General features: G+C 41.6%; 1 protein-coding gene across 5 annotated transcripts in view; it reads right to left on the reverse strand.

Annotated features, from left to right (window-relative positions):
- The window catches only part of ATP11A (ATPase phospholipid transporting 11A), a 148,988-nt gene that overhangs the window by 65,460 nt on the left and 65,239 nt on the right, over nucleotides 1-18,289 (reverse strand). For all 5 annotated transcript variants that reach the window (XR_010794046.1, XM_066618991.1, XM_066618992.1 and 2 more), the window contains exons 2-7: nucleotides 16,622-16,744; nucleotides 11,712-11,801; nucleotides 9,186-9,266; nucleotides 6,946-7,053; nucleotides 1,604-1,732; nucleotides 230-333 (exon numbers count right to left, since the gene is read on the reverse strand). Coding sequence is in view for 4 of the 5 variants with exons in the window: in XM_066618991.1 (XP_066475088.1) it covers nucleotides 230-333; nucleotides 1,604-1,732; nucleotides 6,946-7,053; nucleotides 9,186-9,266; nucleotides 11,712-11,801; nucleotides 16,622-16,744 (635 nt within the window). In the remaining variant the exon portion in view is untranslated. The remainder of the gene's footprint in view (nucleotides 1-229; nucleotides 334-1,603; nucleotides 1,733-6,945; nucleotides 7,054-9,185; nucleotides 9,267-11,711; nucleotides 11,802-16,621; nucleotides 16,745-18,289) is intronic.

Below are 18,289 nucleotides of genomic sequence, written 5' to 3' on the forward strand. Positions count from 1 at the left end.
TGTCCCAACTAGACTGCTACTCAGAACATCATACACAAAATAAGGAACCAAAACATTTAGGATAACTGGTGTTGCTTTCAATTCAATTCTTCCTCTGCTAGAAAGAATATTCGGGAATGAGAACAAGGCAGTACCATTGCCCTAGATTCCCTCCATGCACAGTTGGGGCCTAGTAAGGACAAAGTTATTTTAGTTAAACCATTGCAGACAAATCTATAATATTTCTTACTTATAAAGATCAGGCTGAGGTTGTTCACATTCAACAGTAGCATGTAGTGCATCAATATCCTGTTCGTTTTGAAAGGCCTTTGTATCTTGAACTGCATAATATGTCTGAAATGGACAAGAAAGGTATGGTTTAGACATGTGCATTTATTCAGGTTCTTTGAAAAAGAAAAAAATAGATTATGTCAGGCTTGAGAAGCAAATTTTTCTTCCCTTACAAATTTTTGCAATTATAGATAATTACAAAAACTCCCCTATTTAGGAGTACATTGGGTTCCAGGGTCATTTTGTAAGTCATTTTGTTCATAAATACAGTAATGCTGCTATCTCTGTTACTTTAAGTTTCACTCCAGATGCTGCCAGTTTCACTCTGGTTGTCAGACTCACACCAGACTCTTGTCAGGTTCACTCAGAGGGCTATCAGTATTATCAGTTTCACACTCAACTTATTCATTCACTTGGGAAGCTGTCAGTTTCACTCCAAATGTTGTCAGTTTCCACAGCGCACTTGGGTTGCAGCAAAGTAGCTTCTGCAGCAGCATAGGCTGCAAACCAGAAGTTGAAGCTGAAAATGTTCATTCATAAGTTGAATGTTCATAAGTAGGGGAGCTTTTGTTCTGGAATGTTTCCTAGCATACGCGATTTCTAATCTTGCAAAGAAAACCAAATACCTCTACTCGGTATTACACTTAAACTATTAGGCAAACTCCACATTTACAAATATGTGCACAACTAATTGTTCAAGTGCATTCAAAATTTGATATTGCATGTAGCACAAATATGCTCTATCTGTCCCTGACAAAAAATATAAAGTCACAAGAGAATACAGATTCAATATCACGGCGGATATGTTCTCAGACTCCCCTGCAAATACCAAAAACTGTTGATGGTCGTTTTGCCACCCCCTCCCAAAAAAACTGCAAACTTCAGGTTTCCGGAGGGAACCAGAAGTTGCTTTTTTTTTTTTTGGTGAAACAGTCTTTCTGAAGCCGGCAGGGGCTGTGAGCGAACACACACATGGTCTCTGCAGGCTGCAGAAAACCCTTTGGAGGTGACCAGAGTGCAGTTCCAGTTGCCTCTGAAGGGCTCAGATTGGGCCAAGTCCGGTTCAATGTGAGTTCAAGTTACCTGTGTGGAGCCAGAGCTACAGATACAGAATCCTAAGATACAAAGGCCCCATCCATACTTCATATTATTTCACCATTATAATTATATCAAATACTGAAAGATCCAACACTGAAAAATTCAGAGTTGAGTTACAAAGTTTAAGCTGTTTTCCATAAAGTAATATCAATTCATGAGACAGAAATGCGTAGTCCTATAAGGACATTTAATGGCAGTCTTTGGCCTTACGTTGAAGTTTCAGCAAAGTTATTACCTTTTGACTAGACTCGCCATCCAAACTTGCTGTAGTAACAAAACATGTTCCATCTGCCCGGCTACTTGATAAAAGTATTAAGTCACAAGGGAATGTTTCATCTTCTTTTACCATTACAATATCTCCAACCTAGAAAAGCGGGAGAAATTCACTGTGAGGAGAAGAAACCTATGCAATTCTCCCTTAGAGTACAGGTACATACCACCATTTAACACTCATTCAAATGTCTGCTGTATTTCAGGGAGCATAACTATGCATCTATACATGAAGCAGTAATGATATTGTTTCTAGATTAAAGTTTGGTAAGTAACGCAAACTGTTTTTACTCAAAAGCCAGCCCCATAAATTTCAATTAGACTTACTTCCAGGTAAGTATGTTTCGGCTGCACCCAAGGCTAAAATCCCATACACTGGAAGTACCCATCCCCAGAAGTAAATCCCGTTGAACCTGAGGCTCACTGAAGCGGGACTTATTGCAGCGTCAATATGCATTGGCTTATGCTGTAAGATTCATAAAGAGGGCAGTCCCATAGCTTGCATGGTTGGTGCTTTTTCACAGGTTTCCTTCACAGAGTTGGAAGAAAAACCAATGGGGAATTTCATGCAAGGCTAAAATCTCTGCACTGCTGACACAGTTTGGGTGGCCACAGCAGCTTGAAGTAATTGCCAAGCAATTGGCTATTCTGATGTCAGACTAACGGGGGTGCCGCACAATTAGACGGAAGACTGTTGGTGTTTTACCACACATGGCCCTGCGCAGTAGAAGCAAAAAAGTAAATAAGGCAAACTTCACCTATTTGCAAGTCCAAGTTTCATAAAGTTGTGGTCTAAATTGCATCAATTGTTGCCACTTCCCTTCAAATGCATGTGCAACTACAATGACTCAGTTACATATTTGGCTATCAACTCTCATTTCAGATGAATAAACAGAGTTGATAGCAATTTTTAAAAAAATATACAGAGAGTGTCCATCATAGTAGAATTAAGTCTACTACAATGCAAATTACTTGAACATAGATACCATTTCAGCAAATCTCATTGTCAGGACTCTAAGGGTGCAATCCTAAACAACTTTCCAGCACTGACAGAGCTGTGCCAGTGGGGCACGTACTGCATCCTGCAGTTGGGGGGCAGTTACGGAGACCTCCTCAAGGTATGGCCTTACCTTGTTTGTCCCCTTACCTCGAAGTAGCATTTCCCTTATGTCAGTGCGGGAAAATGGGTTAGGATTGCGCCCTAAGTGTTTGAATAGAAAACAGAAGCATAAAAAGAAACATTCCAACCCAAATTACCCTATAGGATTTGCTCAAAAAAGGGCACCTCAAAGTACAGGTGTGTTTGTTTTATCTAAACCACAGCAGGATGAAAAATGCAAACACATTTCTATAAAAATACAGTCATTTTTCATGCTCCTGTGGAGGAAGAAATAATATGCAAAACTCTCTCTGGAGGAATGAGAAAGAATCATCTGGCAAGCATAGGATTCTCACTGACCTACTTGCCAAAATGTCTTTAGAAACAAACAGTTGATACCAATTTATAAAGAGCAGTGAATACTCAAATGTTACAATCAGAAAGAACTCCATAGCCATGGCAGCTAACCAGAAGCCCCTGTTCACAGCCAGTTTTGTTCTCAATATTATGGATATGCTTGGGACAAAGAACATGGCTCAGGCTCTGCATATGGGTTTTTTGGAAGCATATGGCTGGTCATTACTGAAAACAGGGTGCTAAACTAGAAGCACTGTAGATGCATGCACTCTAAAAACATTTTCTATCTTAGCAAAATGAAGGAATGAAATATATTAGCGGATAACAAACTATCCAACACTGGCAATTGAAACAGCAACGTTTTAAGGACTTTTCACTCACTTTAAATGAATTCACATCTTGGCTGTCACAATGTGGGTGAGATGTTAATGTGAAGTGACTCATCACACAATTAAGAATTTACAGCACCACTGTTGGTGCTGTAGAGCAAACTGTTCTGTATTGATGAGCCATTGCATATGAAAGGCTCACCACATGGTGACAGTTCCTATGCCTAACTACTTTAAGTAGTTGTTAAACTGGTCCATCACATGTAAACTGGCCCAAAGACTTCTAAGCAGGAGTGAGAGGGAACAGGTGAAGCCTGTTTATCTGCGGATTTTACATCCGCAGATCTGGTTCAGCGCAGGTCCCCCAAACCCATGCTGAGCTGTGCTCCGGTCTCCTCCGGAGGGCTTTCTGAAGCTCGTAGAGGTTGCGTGCTTCCTTCCCGGAAGGCCTTCCTTGTGCCTTAAAAGGCATTCAAACATCACTTCTGGTTTCTCAAGGGAAACAGGAAGTCGCCTTTTTAAGGCTCCAGGAGCCATTCTGAAGCTTGCAGTGGCTGTGGGCGGATGCACTGGCCTCTGCGGGCTTCAGAAAGCCCTCCAGAGGGGACCGGAGCACAGCTTCGGTCCCCTTTGGAGGGATTAAAGGGCTGAAAATCACAGATTTGCTTATCTGCAATTTTCAGTAGCCACAGAGGGTCCAAGAACGGGTCCCCTGAGGATCCCGAGGCTCCACATGTACATGCATAACAGAGAGCTTTTTTTAAGCCCAGGGAGCAATTAAGTTTGGATTCTTCTTCTAGTGAATATTCAATTGGTGAATAAACATATTAGAAACCTAAGGTAGAAAAGGCTGTTAATATGCATTTGGACTAAGATGGTTCCAAAATTGCTTTCCCTGTTTCTTAAGATGCAGTTAGAAAAACAAGACAGGAAATAGCCCTATGGCATAACCTTTGTACCAGCTTCAGGAGTACTGCTTGTTCCTCATTACAAACTACCAAGGTTACTTTGAGATTACAAGCACCATTTTGTTCCCTGCTTCCTTATTGACATCATAAAAAAACATTTAGTAGAGAACAAAGAAACTGGACCCAGCCCTCAAAATCAGGTTTCAGAAGAGCACGAAACCTCCTTCCAGGAAAACTACTTGCTATCTGCCTGTGCTAGGCACAAATACAGAGGCCAGCATGATAGTATAGAGATTTGGTGAGTGAAAACTTTGTTTATACTGACCTTTTCTGTTTCTCATTGCTTTATGAACCTGGTCCAAGACAAGCAAAGAGAAATATCTACCAAGAATATACTTCTCGCACTACTGAAGACCCCACCCGAGTTCTCTATCTATACACATTAGTTTTCAAACTACCACAGTGCTAGACAAGAAGTCTCCTTAGAGACATATCAAAAAGCCACAAGAGTTTGTCATGACAGACAATCATTAAGAGAAACAGAGAGTGCCCAGTGTTAGATTACCATTTTCAGGGAACAAACATAACCCTTAAAAACAATTGGGTCAATAATCCCGAGAGATAGAAAGCTTGAATTACAGAGCATAATCCTGCCTGCCAGAAGACCAGCTTTATTGGATTTCCACCATTTCCTAAAAACTTCCTTGTCAAAACTTCATCCCCTTTTGCTTTTAACAAATTTAAAAATCCTGAAAGAGAGTGCAGTGGAATCCACCCAAAGTGGATTCAACTAAAGGCATTACAGTGGCTTCCCAGCAAGTATCCACATAGGGATTCAGGGCCAAGTATTAAAGTGGCCTGCTGTATGGAACTGATATGGGAATATCACTTGTAAGTTCCTCTGTCCTGTGCCCTCAGCAGAGCAGCCGTGAGAGGGGTGTGCTCCACTTGGTGCCTGAGACCTTGGCCCCAGAGAAAGGGACAGAAACAAAGAGTGTCAGGTAGCTGGCCCAACAACCAGAATCCCCCAACCAGGCCTCAGAAAGGAGTAGAAAGGGGGTTGCTACATTCTTCTTCCTCCTCCTCCTCCTCCTGCTGGCTCCTTCCCTGAATTTGCCCAAGTCCCAGGGGAACAGAAACAGAACAGCCATCAGTAGTCTGTCCAGAGAGCTCTCACCACTGCCACTGAGTGCCTTTTGAAGCCCTGGGCTGTCCTAAGGTTCCAGCAGCACAAGGCCCTTTATGGTGGTGCAAAAGCCACCTTTTAAAAATAATTATTATTATATTTTAAAAATATTTTTATTTAACTCCTGCTGGCTGTCCGACACCCCCCTGCCCACTGGATGCAGTGAGCACATTGTCAGCGCAATGTGCATCAGCATCAATGACTGGGCAGTAAGCATCCCTTTTTCTTTTAAAAGGTGTAAAAGAAATGGAAGGAGGTTTGTTTCCTTAATGGCTGATCTATTTGATGTGAAAATCCAACTCTTACTACTGAGCCATAGCAAAGTCTTCACCAAAGCAGCTATGGCTTGAAATTAAATGGCACTTCCCATACGGCATTATATGTACATGGTATGCATGCATGTAGCATCAATTTGGATGCACTCCATCTGTTACTACTGGCTTTTTAGTGACTATTTTAAGGCATACAGCTATGTAATCCCTCAAAGCAGTAACTCAAAGATTTAGTAAAATACCAGTCTCTAAGATGATGTCATCTTAGGGGTCATTTTCCCTTTTGGTACCAATATTGCAGATTTTTTGTGACAGAAAGGGGCCCAGAATTTGCTACTCCTTAAATTGCAACCTGATCATCTATCTGAAGCAAAGCCTTTATCCTGTTACATAATAAACCATTGCCATAAATAATTTTTTATCTGTGCTGTTATCTGTGCTTATTTTTTTTTCTTCCTTAAGCATTATTGAGAATGGAAAGGCAGATATGTATAAATTTATAAAAATGGTAAATTTATAAAATAAAAAACTAAAAATAATTTGGCTTAACTCGGTTTTGCCATAAACATCTGCAATGCGAGGCCATTTAAAAGATAAAAAGCATGAAGACAGCAGGTAAGTGCTTGAATATGGGCACACTGGGAAAAATTTATACTCTGATAAGCACAGAATGTTTAGAATTCCTCATTTTTCTTTTATGGATAATAACAAAAGCAGTAACATCTTAACTACAGAGATGTCGTATTATGTAACTATAGTTGGCTTCAGCAAGGAAGTGTTTAGGATTTGGGCAAAGGACATGATAAAACAGGAGCATACAAATGATGACATAAGGAAGCAATTGTTTCTTTGCCAATGTGATAATTTTTATATTATGCTGACTGCATATATTTCTGGAATATTTATTTATTTTAAAAAATTGTATCCCACCCTTCCAGTTTAGAACTGCAAAAAGAAACTAACAATCAAAAGCAATTATAAGAAACATAGCATAAATTAAAATTCAATCCCAGAAGTCTCATCACATAACCTTATCTGCTTTATCTGCCACTATGGAAAGCAAATACATGTGTACATGTGCAAGCAGGGGCATTCCCGCCCCCCTCCCCAAGACACTTCTGTCCAAGAAGTATATTTAATGATATACAACACTTACTCTTAATTTGCGGCTCTGCTTTCTAACCAGTTTGCCATGTCGAATGAAATGAACAGGACACTGGTTCATTGCATTGTCAGCTTTATGACGAAGCCAATCTTCATAGCCCTAAAATGAAATAATAAAATATTCAAAATTTCACGCAAAAAAGTAATGGTTCTAATTCAGCCTATTGGACTTCCAAGGCATAATCAAAGAAACCGTAACATAAAGTAAGGGCGCAATCCTAACCCCTTATGTCAGTGCTTTCCAGCACTGGCATAGCAGCGCCAATGGGACATGTGCTGCATCCTACAGTTGGGTGTCATTCACGGAGGCCTCCTCAGAATAAGGGAATGTTTGATCCTTTACCTTGGAGCTGCATTGCCCTTATGTCAGTGCTGGAAAGCACTGACATAAGGGATTAGGATTGTACCCTAAGGGCCCAATCCTAACCAGGTCTACTCAGAAGTAAGTCCTATTTTGTTCAATGGGGCTTACTCTCAGGAAAGTGTGGTTAGGATTGCAGCCTAAGTGCGAGAAGAAGGAGCAGAAATTTTTTTAAGTGCTGGATGATAGCTGAGCTCTTAATTACTTTGGGATAACTTCAGATTAGTTTGCAAAACAAAAACAAGATTAAGGAACTTTGATGTTCATGTTTTTATCATATTTCCTGACCTCCTATGTTTGCAACTCTATTTATTAACTGAGGTCAAAGACATGCTGCTTCCTAAACATCAGATATATTAGGTCCACCAAGAATTCTCTTGCCCCTGGTGGGCATGGTCACCAGGGCTTATCTGATCAGGTCTAATGTTACTGTTGTATTGATTGTTGTGATGTGGTTAGGGAATGGTCCAAAACGTGCTAGGAGGACCATTCTGCTGGAATCTTAAACTCAGTCCTGTGAACTTCCAGGCTCCTGCAGAACTACTATGCCCTGGTACAAAAATAACATTGGCTAGGTATTAAAGGAAGTCTGGGGATCAGGTCAGTGTGCTTACTCCCCATTCTGCCCCTTAATTTAAAATTACATCTTTCTGACATTTATGTTAGAACATTTGTGTTCTAACACATTTGTGTTTAACATTTGTGTTTAGGTTTAACACAAGCCTGGGAGGTTCCAAATCAGCTTTTAGAACTCTGTCTGAATCCACAGCCCAGTCCTGATCCTTTAACACAAGCAAACATATTCATACTTGCCTACATAGTTTGTACAATTTTGCTATTCGTTCCTTTCATTATGAAACAAATAATGTAACTGTATTTGACGTCTGTCAGTCTCCAGTATAAAAATATTTATGAAACATGAAACAATGCGATTTTGTAGACACTATTACGTTGTTGTACATTTTTATCCATAGGCCTGCCACAACAGTTATATAAATACGGTGTCAATTTTTATACAAAGCACAGGTTTTGCAGATCAGCTGAATTAAGTTGAAAGTGAACTCTGTAACTCAGTGGTTTTCAACCCTTTTCATCTCATGGCACACTGATAAGGTGCTAAAACTGTCAAGGCACACCATCAAATTTTTGACCATTGACAAGGCACACCATACTGCTGGCAGGAGGCTCACATTCCCCAATTGCCCTACTAATAAGTGATCCTCTGCAAAGTCCCATGGCACACCTGCAGACCATCTGTGGCACACCAGTGCACCATGGCCCAGTTGTTGAAAATCACTGCCCTAAGTGCATGAAATAATTCACTGATAGCTTGAACTTAAATTACTAATTAATACTTACTCTTTTACTGTAGAATGGAGAAAGGGATGCCTATTAAGCTAGTTATTTTATTCCTCACAACAATCTGGTATTACTGTAACTGCAATTCTATGCAAACATATGCAAAAGCATGAAAATGCTGGCATTTGTTTATTCTTATAGATCTGATGAAAGAGAAATATCTAGCACAAGCTTTCTTGTAATCATTAGACAAGCGATTTTCAACCACTGTGCCATGGCTCACTGGTGTGCCGTGAATCTTCTGCAGGTGTACCATGGGAGTTTGGGGGAGGGTCATTTATTAGTAGGCTCATTAGGGTTGTGAGTTCCCCACCAGCAGCATGATGTGCCTTACCAATTGTCCTTAAGGGAGGCAGCAGCAAAGCCAGACAATGAGATACAGGGGTAGAAACAAGATCTGCCAATGCATCCTGCAGATAGGAGGGGGCCCTAAATGAAGCAATTAAAAAAGAAAATTCAAAAAGAACACAGAAAGCTGAAATCTACAATTTTGAGTAGCAAAAGTTTCTTACCTGTTTTATAGCTGTTACAGTGATGACAAAGAAAAGAGGAAGCCCACTTGTCACTGGACTAGTTGGTGTGTCGATGATTAACTGAAAAAAGAAATATTGCAGATTTTACAAAACAGCATTAAAAATTATAGTAGTTTGAAAAATAATGGTTTTCAAGTTATTTCATTTTAAAATTAGTCATAAAAGCCTTTAAAAGGTTCAGGCTTTGACAGAATATTCTGCAATGATTAAAACTGAACAATTTGATTATTATGGTTATAACCACTAATAAGCATCACTTATTTTAAAGCTTTGGAAAAGTTTAGCTATGCTGACCAATTAATCTTAACTTAGAGCCCAATCCTGAGCTTGGCACACCGGCTTCCCACTGGCACGCACTGTTGCAAACGTACCATAAGGCACATTTGCGAGGCTTACCGCTGGACCAGCACCCATGTTAGCCCAGTGCTGGCTGGCGCTGGGCTAGTACTGGGTGGGTGCCCATCCTCCACCGCTCGATGGTCACATGGAGCACCGAGCTGCGGCACGGTAAGCGAGGGCGGGGAGGAGGCATTCCAGGCAGGGGGAGGCAGGGGGAGGACAGAGAGAGAGGTGTGTGTTGGCAGGGAGGAGGCGTGACAGGGAAGTAGGAGCTGGGGAGAGGGCGGGCGGGAGGCATGCCAGAGGAGGGAGCAGGGAGGCAGAGTGGCAGGCCCGTTAGAGCTCTGCTCCACCAGATCCTATCCATTCGCGTAGAGCTCAGTACCCTACACGAATACCTTACTGCCGACCTTTTGGTAGGCAGTAAAGTGAGTAGCCCTATTGCAGGGCTACTTTCCTTACCTGGGAGAAGGGAACAAAAGTTCCCTTCTCCCGAGGTGCCGCCCGCGGTAGCCCGAGGTGCGCAGGATTCAGCGGCAGCCGTTTTCGGTGGCACTGAAGCTGCATACCCTGGGTAGCTCAGGCTTGGGCTGCCCCATTTTTTAAAACACACACACAGACACAGACACACACACACACACTTCAAGGTCTTCTTCACACATTAGCCAAAGTCAAAACCGCTCTTCCAGCTGAGTGTCAACAGGAGTGTCAACAGGAGGCTGCAGTCAATCATATACCTGTATGATATGTATTTGCAAACACAATTGTCATTTATGTTTCACATATGCACAATCATATGTGAAGCATCCATACCTTACACAAATGTACACCAAAAAGAGGGCAGGACAAAAAAGAACTGCTTTAGCCACAGCAGTGCAAACACTACTATTCCAACTAAAGCAGCATTGCATAAAATTGCATACACGTTGATATCCACCTCCAAAGCGGAAAACAAAACAAAACCCCTTTCACAATTTGCAGCCCAATATCAGACATTTTACTTTGGAAGTAACAGTGCAATCCTATCTTGCTCTTGAACAGGCAAGCCAGGAGGTTTGCACTATATCCAGTGAGAGATGGGTCACCAAATTGGCTCAGCCAGACGTAAGGGGAAACTCTTCCCCTTACCCCCAAGTAAGCCACTGCAGCCCCTATGGGTCTCCTCAGACTTGAGCCATCTCAGGAGGTGGCACAAGTCCAAGGAGAGCAGAGCGAGCTCAGTGTACACAAGGCTCCCTCTGCAAGCCGCCATGGAGGCTGGATGTAGATTCCGTGTGCCAGTGCACCTCCATGCGCTGGCGCAGCTTGACCCAAGGCGGTGCAAACATGCTTTACGGCACGTTTGTGACCCTCCTAGGCTTGCACAAGGGACTCATGGTTAGGACTGGGCCCTAAGTTCACTAATTGCCCAATCCTAAACCCTGCCATGTTAGTACATGCAGTTATACCCATAAAGACTGTGCTGAATACTATATGGGGGGGGAGTGTTGGGGAGGAGGCGATTAGACAGCCTGCAGGAGGTAAGTAAATTACTTACCCTCCAGTTAGCTGTCCGATCGCCTATGGGTGTCCCCAGACCCATGCCATTTTTCCCTTTTAAGTTAAAGGAGAGAAAAAGGGAAGAACTAAAAAGAAGGGACAGAATCATGGTGCAAGTTGCTGCTACCAAGTTCGACCCCTCCCTCTCCCTCTTTCTGCCCCACCCTACCCGTTCTTCCTCAAAACTCCTTGGCCTTCCCCCTCTCCACCCATGACACCTCTCTGCCACCAACTTACTGGCGCCAACGGAAGCCTTTGGAGTTGCTGCTGCACAGACTGTGCTACTGCCGATTTGGAGCCTGGGCCTAGCAGCGCGCAACAGCACCCTGGCTTTCAAAGTACCAGAAAGTGCCCTGCTATAACACGGCAGTGCAAGGTGACCATAGGATTCACTGACTGTTGTGATTCCCAACAAGTCACGTTAAAACACCTTACAGGAGAAACACTTTGTGTTAAATTTTATTTGCCTATTCCATACTTTCTAAAATGGACATACCTTCAGACCAAATTATTAAATTCTGAAAGCCATTTTCAAGACTGGTTTGAGATTTAAGGGGAGGAAAAGCAGACAAGCATATTATGCTTTTAAAAAAACAACAGATTTGCAAAAAAACTCTTGTATCTTACCTGTACAAGAAAAATAATGAGAAAATAAAAGTTTGCTATTCTTCGGAATTGTTCAAATAAATTCTTCGGCACAAAGTTCCAAAAAGTGTACTGAAAGAAAGAGAGAGGGCTGTTTATGATAATAGATCAACTTTAAAAATAACATAATTTACAACTGGAGGTAGAAGAGGAAAATAATTCTATATAGATCCCAGTTCAGAGAAAGTTGAAACCAAGTTGAAACTTGGTCTAGTCAGAATTTAGGAATGGCTTTCTCTGGATCAGGGTACAATCCTAAGAAGGTCTACTCAGAAGTAAATTATATTGCGTTCAATGGGACTTGCTCCCAGGAAAGTGAGGATAGGATTGCAGCCTCAGTAACAGATATTGTTTACTGCTCTGAGTAAACACATTAACATATATACAAAGTAATATTATGATCATTAGTAAATTTGATACTTTGAAACAAGTGACTGGCATTATTAAACAACCTGTCATATCAAGTTTCAATTTTTCAAAGTTTTTTCATTTATTTTTCTGAATCTGGCAGTGACTTATTTGACAAATTTGGCACAGAAGCCTGAAGAAATCTACTGAGTATCTTAAAGCAGTGGTTCTCAGACTTGGGGGTTATGACCAATGCAGGGGAAGGGGGGTTGTTTTTTATGTTACTTGCTGCCAGGGTCCAGGGGGTGCAGGGAGCCTTGCAGAGCGCTCTGCAGGGCTCTCCGAGGCTTGAAGAATGTTAAAAAAATGATTGCAACCCACTTCAGGTTTAGTTATCACAACTGGGAAGTGGGTTGCAATCATTTTTTTAACATTCTTCAAGCTGCGGGGAGCCCTGTACCCCTAGACTGTGGCAGCAAGTAAATAACATAAAAACAACCCCCCTTCCCCCCCATGCCCTGCAGCATCACGATCCTGGGGATTGCATCACTGCTTTCTCCCCCACCACTGCAAAGTCTTAGTGATTGGAAAACTCTACACGAAAGTTTGGGAACCACTGTCTTAAAGTATACAAAGTAAGGATGGCTTCTTCGACTGAGAGGTGTATATTGTATTCCAATGTGAACCTGGAACTAACACTAACTAACTAACAGTAACTAACACTTCTTTGGAGTCAAGAACCCCCCCCCCCAGGTGCATGGAGACCGTCACTGTGGAGATGAGCAAAGTTATTAAAGTTACATGACTGGGCATCTCAAAAAGGTAGCTGCCATCCTAGTGAAGAGGACTGGGAAAACATCAAGGCTATTGGTAACTGAAAGGAAAACTGCCTCCCATCTTCCTTTTCGACTGTGGATGCCCATGGGACTAGAAATTTACCAGCAGTTCTGTTCTGGATCAGCACCTGCTGCATTCCATGCCAGAACATTCCTGCATAGGCTGCCCTAGAGAAACTGGACCAATATTTCTCCTCCTGTCAATGGCTATATATTTAGTTGCCATGTTCCTCAATAAAGTTGTAGCTTGTTAAATCCCAGTATTCATGTCTGGCTGTCAATTCGGATTTTAGCAGCAATATAAAACATTTCAAAACCAGCAGCTTAAGTGCTAGATTCAATACAATGACATCTGTCAATATCATATGAATGCATGCAACAAAATTTCAAAGAGCTATTATTAATATTCCATCACAAGCTGGCTAGCATTACTAGCGTGCCTGTGAGCAAATACTGTATGCTCTATTGCGACCTGCAAGTGACATTTCCACTAAATGTCGTCAGTAACACAATCAGACAACTCTTCTAACATGATTTTCTGACACATGCAGACAGTGTGTTGCCAAAGTGAAATGCTGATACCAGTTTTCTTTTCATATTAAACCCAAGGCCCTTTTCAACATAATCAATGTGAAATAGTATTAAAGATTAGATTTACGAACAGAGAAAATGTAAAAGACATTGTTATGAGTTTGATAATGATAATGAATACGCCAATCCTACAGTTTTGCCTAACAGCCCAAGCCTATGCATGTCTACTCAGAAGTAAGTCCCATTTCTGTTCAATGGGGGCGACTTCTAAGAAAGTATGGATAGGACTGCAGCCTTAGACATTTTATATACACAACATAAGGGATTGCCAGGAGTGTTACAGAAGAGCGCTAATAGTCTAAATCAGGGGTGTCAAACATAAAGCCCGGGGACCGCTGAAGTGTTACCGCTGAAATGGCAATGAACATGAAAATTGGGCTTTCGCAAATCTTGAAATATGATCAAGATTTGCATATTTTCTCTTCTGTCATTTGCAGTTAATGAGTTTCTATATGAGAACAGGGTCTGATTTCTGGCCATTAGCTGCTTAATTATGTCACTTTCTGCTTAATGACATCACTTCCGGCCCTCAGCTGAAGCCCTGAATGCTAACTTTAGCCCTCTGTATGAAACGAGTTTGACACCTAACTAAATGTTTGACACCAGGCCTAAATGGCCTGGAAATCTTTACCTCCTGCCCTTGGAATGTGATTGCCTTCAACTAGTAGGAATGACAAAGAAACAAGGCTGCCACTGACAGACTGAACTGAGAAGACAGAAAGGAAATCAGAGTTCTGGATGAAACTGATTATCTTGACACATTAAAACCAGCTTCTGACCTGGTTTAGAGACTGAAACCACCCTGGTCACCCTGGTTGATGACCTATCTTGGGAACCGGATAAGAAGAGTCTGTCCTTGTTGGTTATGCTAGAACTCTCAGCAGCATTTGACACAATCAACTCTGGTATCCCTCTTGGTTGCATTTCAGGACTAGGAGGCACTGGGAGGCACATGACTAGGAGGCACAGGTGCATGTTGGTTCTGTCCTATTGAGGGAGAAGAATGGAGAAAATGTTTCTAGGGGACCACTGCTTGGCCACATGACTTACAGCCACTGTGGCCCAACTTGTCCTCTATGCTGTTTATTATCTAGACATGACACCAAGGTTCCCTGTAGTTTTTACAGAGAATGTAGAGAGCCTAACAGAGCAGGGGCAGGTCTGGTGCACTTGGCAATGATATTATCATTGCCGAACTCCAGAGAGCTGTGAAGGTAGCTTTAATTCACTACCTCCTAGTGACATAGTGATCCCAGGGACCCTGCTGATATTCTAAACCAGGTGATGATGGGTTGGATCTGGACTAACAAATTGAAATGTAATCCAGGCAAGATAGAGGTACTACTACCATTAGGGCAGTAAGAGAGTTGATCAAAGAAAGGGTGTTCAGCCTGTTCTTTATGGGATTTCACTACCCCTGAAAGGAGGACACTGCTTGGGGATATTGTTTCCCTACCCCTCCACCTCACTCCTTCCTCACAAGGTCCCTTTAAATTTAGGGAAATGGGTAGGGATTGACACAACTGTCTCCATGGCAGACTCAAGCCAGTGGCAAACTGGGGTGAAGGGCACCCAGGTCTGTTGCTCCCCTTGCAACCCATCATTAGCTGAATTGTATCATGAATCATTCGTATCATTCGCACCATGAAAGGATAGGTCCTGTTTCAGTTCTTATTTTGGGCTTATGTTCACTTCATTTACTGCTGCTTTATCTGCAGCAGATATTTTCCCCTCACATATAGTCCAATCCTAACCCACTCCGCTGCCAGCCTCACTACCATTTCACTGAAGGAGGCTGCTTTATGGCTGCGTAAAGCAGCGTCCTCTGACAAGCACAGTGGACCTGCTGACAGGAAAGCCACAGCAGGCTGCCATGTGCCAGTGGGCTGATGGACACCCATCAGAGCAGGTAAGCCTGTGCAGGGGATTGGAGGGAAGTGGGGAATGGGGCTGAACAGGGGAAGGGTGGGTGGGACTGGTTGGTGATGGGGTGGGGAGCAGGGTGGGTCAGGCCTGGGGAGGCATGTTTGGCAGCAGCACACATCTGAATCCTGATGTGTGCCTGATCTCCCTGAATAGAGTAGCATGGACTTGCACAAGTGATTGAGCTGGCACAGGTCCGAGTTGCCCCACAGCGGTTGAAGGGGCTTACCCCAGAGCAAAGGGATAATTCTCCCCTTACCTTGAGGTGACCTGCAGCAGCCAACAAACCCCCACGGGATATAGCAGAAGCCGCACCAGAGCTGCTGCATCACTATGCAGGAATTTAGGTAGGATTGGGCTGACATAACACAATCAGCAGATCTGACCTTAATCAACTCTCATAATTTGAGAGGAACTGGCAAACACCTGAAATCAATAGGTCTAACTATAATTACATGTCCAACAGAGATGAATAAACTCAGCATGATCAACTATCATTTCCAACATCAGAACCTGTCAACATCAAACATTTTATTTACAGAGCAATTCTATAAAGTTTATTTGGAAGTAAGTCAGTGTAGCTTACTTTCAGCTATGTTCCTAGACATAGGCTGCAATCCTAATCACACTTTCCTGAGAGTAAGCCCCATTGAACAACACACGACTTACTTCTGAGTAGACCTGGTTAGGTTTGTACCCATAATCTTTTTATGCTAACATTATATTTATATTCTTTTTAAAGACTGAAAAACATTACAAACTGTCCTCAAAATTCTCAAGTGTCTTTGCCAAGCACACGTTTTGATACATGCATGAAAAAGTTACATAATGAAAACCTGTCAACTTCTCAATCACTGATGTGAGGGAGTGAAGATATACTATCAAAGAGAGGGAAATAACTTTTTTTCAAGTTCTAGGGAAAAGAATAAAAAGAATAATAACTCAATCATTCTAATATTTCATGAGTGGAAGGAAAATTTTAGAGAAACACTACACATGCAATTAAATCACTAAACAAATATTTATTTATTTACTTATAATAATGAAATAGATTTTCAAATTGAAATTTTGCAGGGGACAAGGGAAGTAGCTTAACACACACACAAAAATTGTTAATGAAAACAGGAGGTTAACAGTGCAAAAACAAAAGTTTTAGGTGAATTATACAACATTACTAGGAAAAAGATGCAGTACCTTTGAGGAGACTATTCTGTTATCTGGATACCTCTGTGGAATGTATGCTTCAGCGCCTGGAGGGGGTTCACGATGCCCAACATAAATAGTTCGATTGTCCACCCAATTCTCTTCTCCAGTACACTGTGAAAGAAAGAATGTGTCATTTCAGTTCAGCCTGTAGTTCTGTATAGATATGAGTCATACAATGAATTGGCTAGTCCTGTCTCTAAGCATCAGTTCAGTCTTCATTTGCTTATAGCTATCAAAATTCTGTCCCCTAAGTCTCTCCCTATCTTCTCCTGAAGAATACTTAGATGACACATATGAGTGAGCTGTCAAAATTCTCTTTAATTGCCTTCAATAAGTACTTTTCCCTAAAGCAATAAAGGCAAGCCCACACAATTCAAATCTTATTACTAAAGACAAGTCTTATATTCTGTCCTCACATTACTTTTTTTCTTCAAAACAACAACATGTAAGTCATACATATCTGAATATCAAGTATATTTTCTGAAGCACAGGGACTGAGATACAAAAAGCTCTTTTAGGTTCCAATGGGGGTTTATTTGCAAGTATGAACTGAGGTTTCTCTTCTGTTTTTCTCACATCAGAGTATAGGGCTACTTTTTGAATATACTCTGAGTTTTGAAAGTAACCTGACAGGTAATGTGGGTCATTGCTTCTAGAAAGAGGGGATCAAGAAGACCTGCTGAATGTGGAAAGCTCATTATGTGCCCTTTTGTAGTGGGCCATCAATTGAAACACCTCTGTAATATTTATAATATGACTCCTATAGTGCAATAGGCTTTCTGAGTTAGCTAACCAGGATTTAATTTTCTAAAAGTACATAACAACCAATTCCTTACAAAACGATAAGAGTTATCTACAAAAAGCAGGACAAAAGCAAATTCTAAGCACAGAAGTAGCTTACCCACAAGAGGAGAATCAATCTGAACTATGTCAAGACAATGTCTGATAACAAACAGACTGAAATGTGGTTCAGATCCAACTTCTCTCCAGCATAACCAAACGTGACAAAATCATCCACCAGAACAAACTGAGTATTTGCCACTAAGAAGATGGCTGTTTATTTATTTCTTAAAGGGGTTAATAACCTGCCTTTCCATCTTTCTGCTATCAATCTTTACATTTCATCCAACTTTGTCCTGAATATTTTCCATTTATGTAGACTTTCCCTCTTAGATGTTTTGGTCTTTTAAACTGAAAAATGCTAATTTAAACTTAGAAATGCCACCTCTCTCTCTCTCTCTCTCTCTCTCTCTCTCTCTCTCTCTCTCTCTCTCTCTGTGTCACTCACTCACTCACACTATACAGGTACACTGTGAAGAAAAGTCAGGACTATAGACGAAAGGGAGAGCTGATTAGGGAAACCTTGAATTGAGTGTGCAGGTATTTACATGGGTCTTTTAAACTGAAATATGCTATATTTGCACAATTGCTTTTTACATCCTGGGGAATAAAAGATGCTAGGTGATAAAGACATTGGTTAAGAAGAGCCACAACTGTGAAGTGGCATTTGTTCCAACCATGCAAAATGCTTGTTCCACTTTAATAAGGGCTAGTTCTGAATGACGAAGTGGGGAAGTGGACCTACTTCTTTCTAAGTTCAGCCTCCACAGAACTAAACAACTGTATGGAGAGGCCACCTAAACAGATGAAGTCATT

The sequence above is a fragment of the Tiliqua scincoides genome, chromosome 3, assembly GCF_035046505.1.
Source record: "Tiliqua scincoides isolate rTilSci1 chromosome 3, rTilSci1.hap2, whole genome shotgun sequence".
Lineage (NCBI taxonomy): Eukaryota > Metazoa > Chordata > Lepidosauria > Squamata > Scincidae > Tiliqua > Tiliqua scincoides.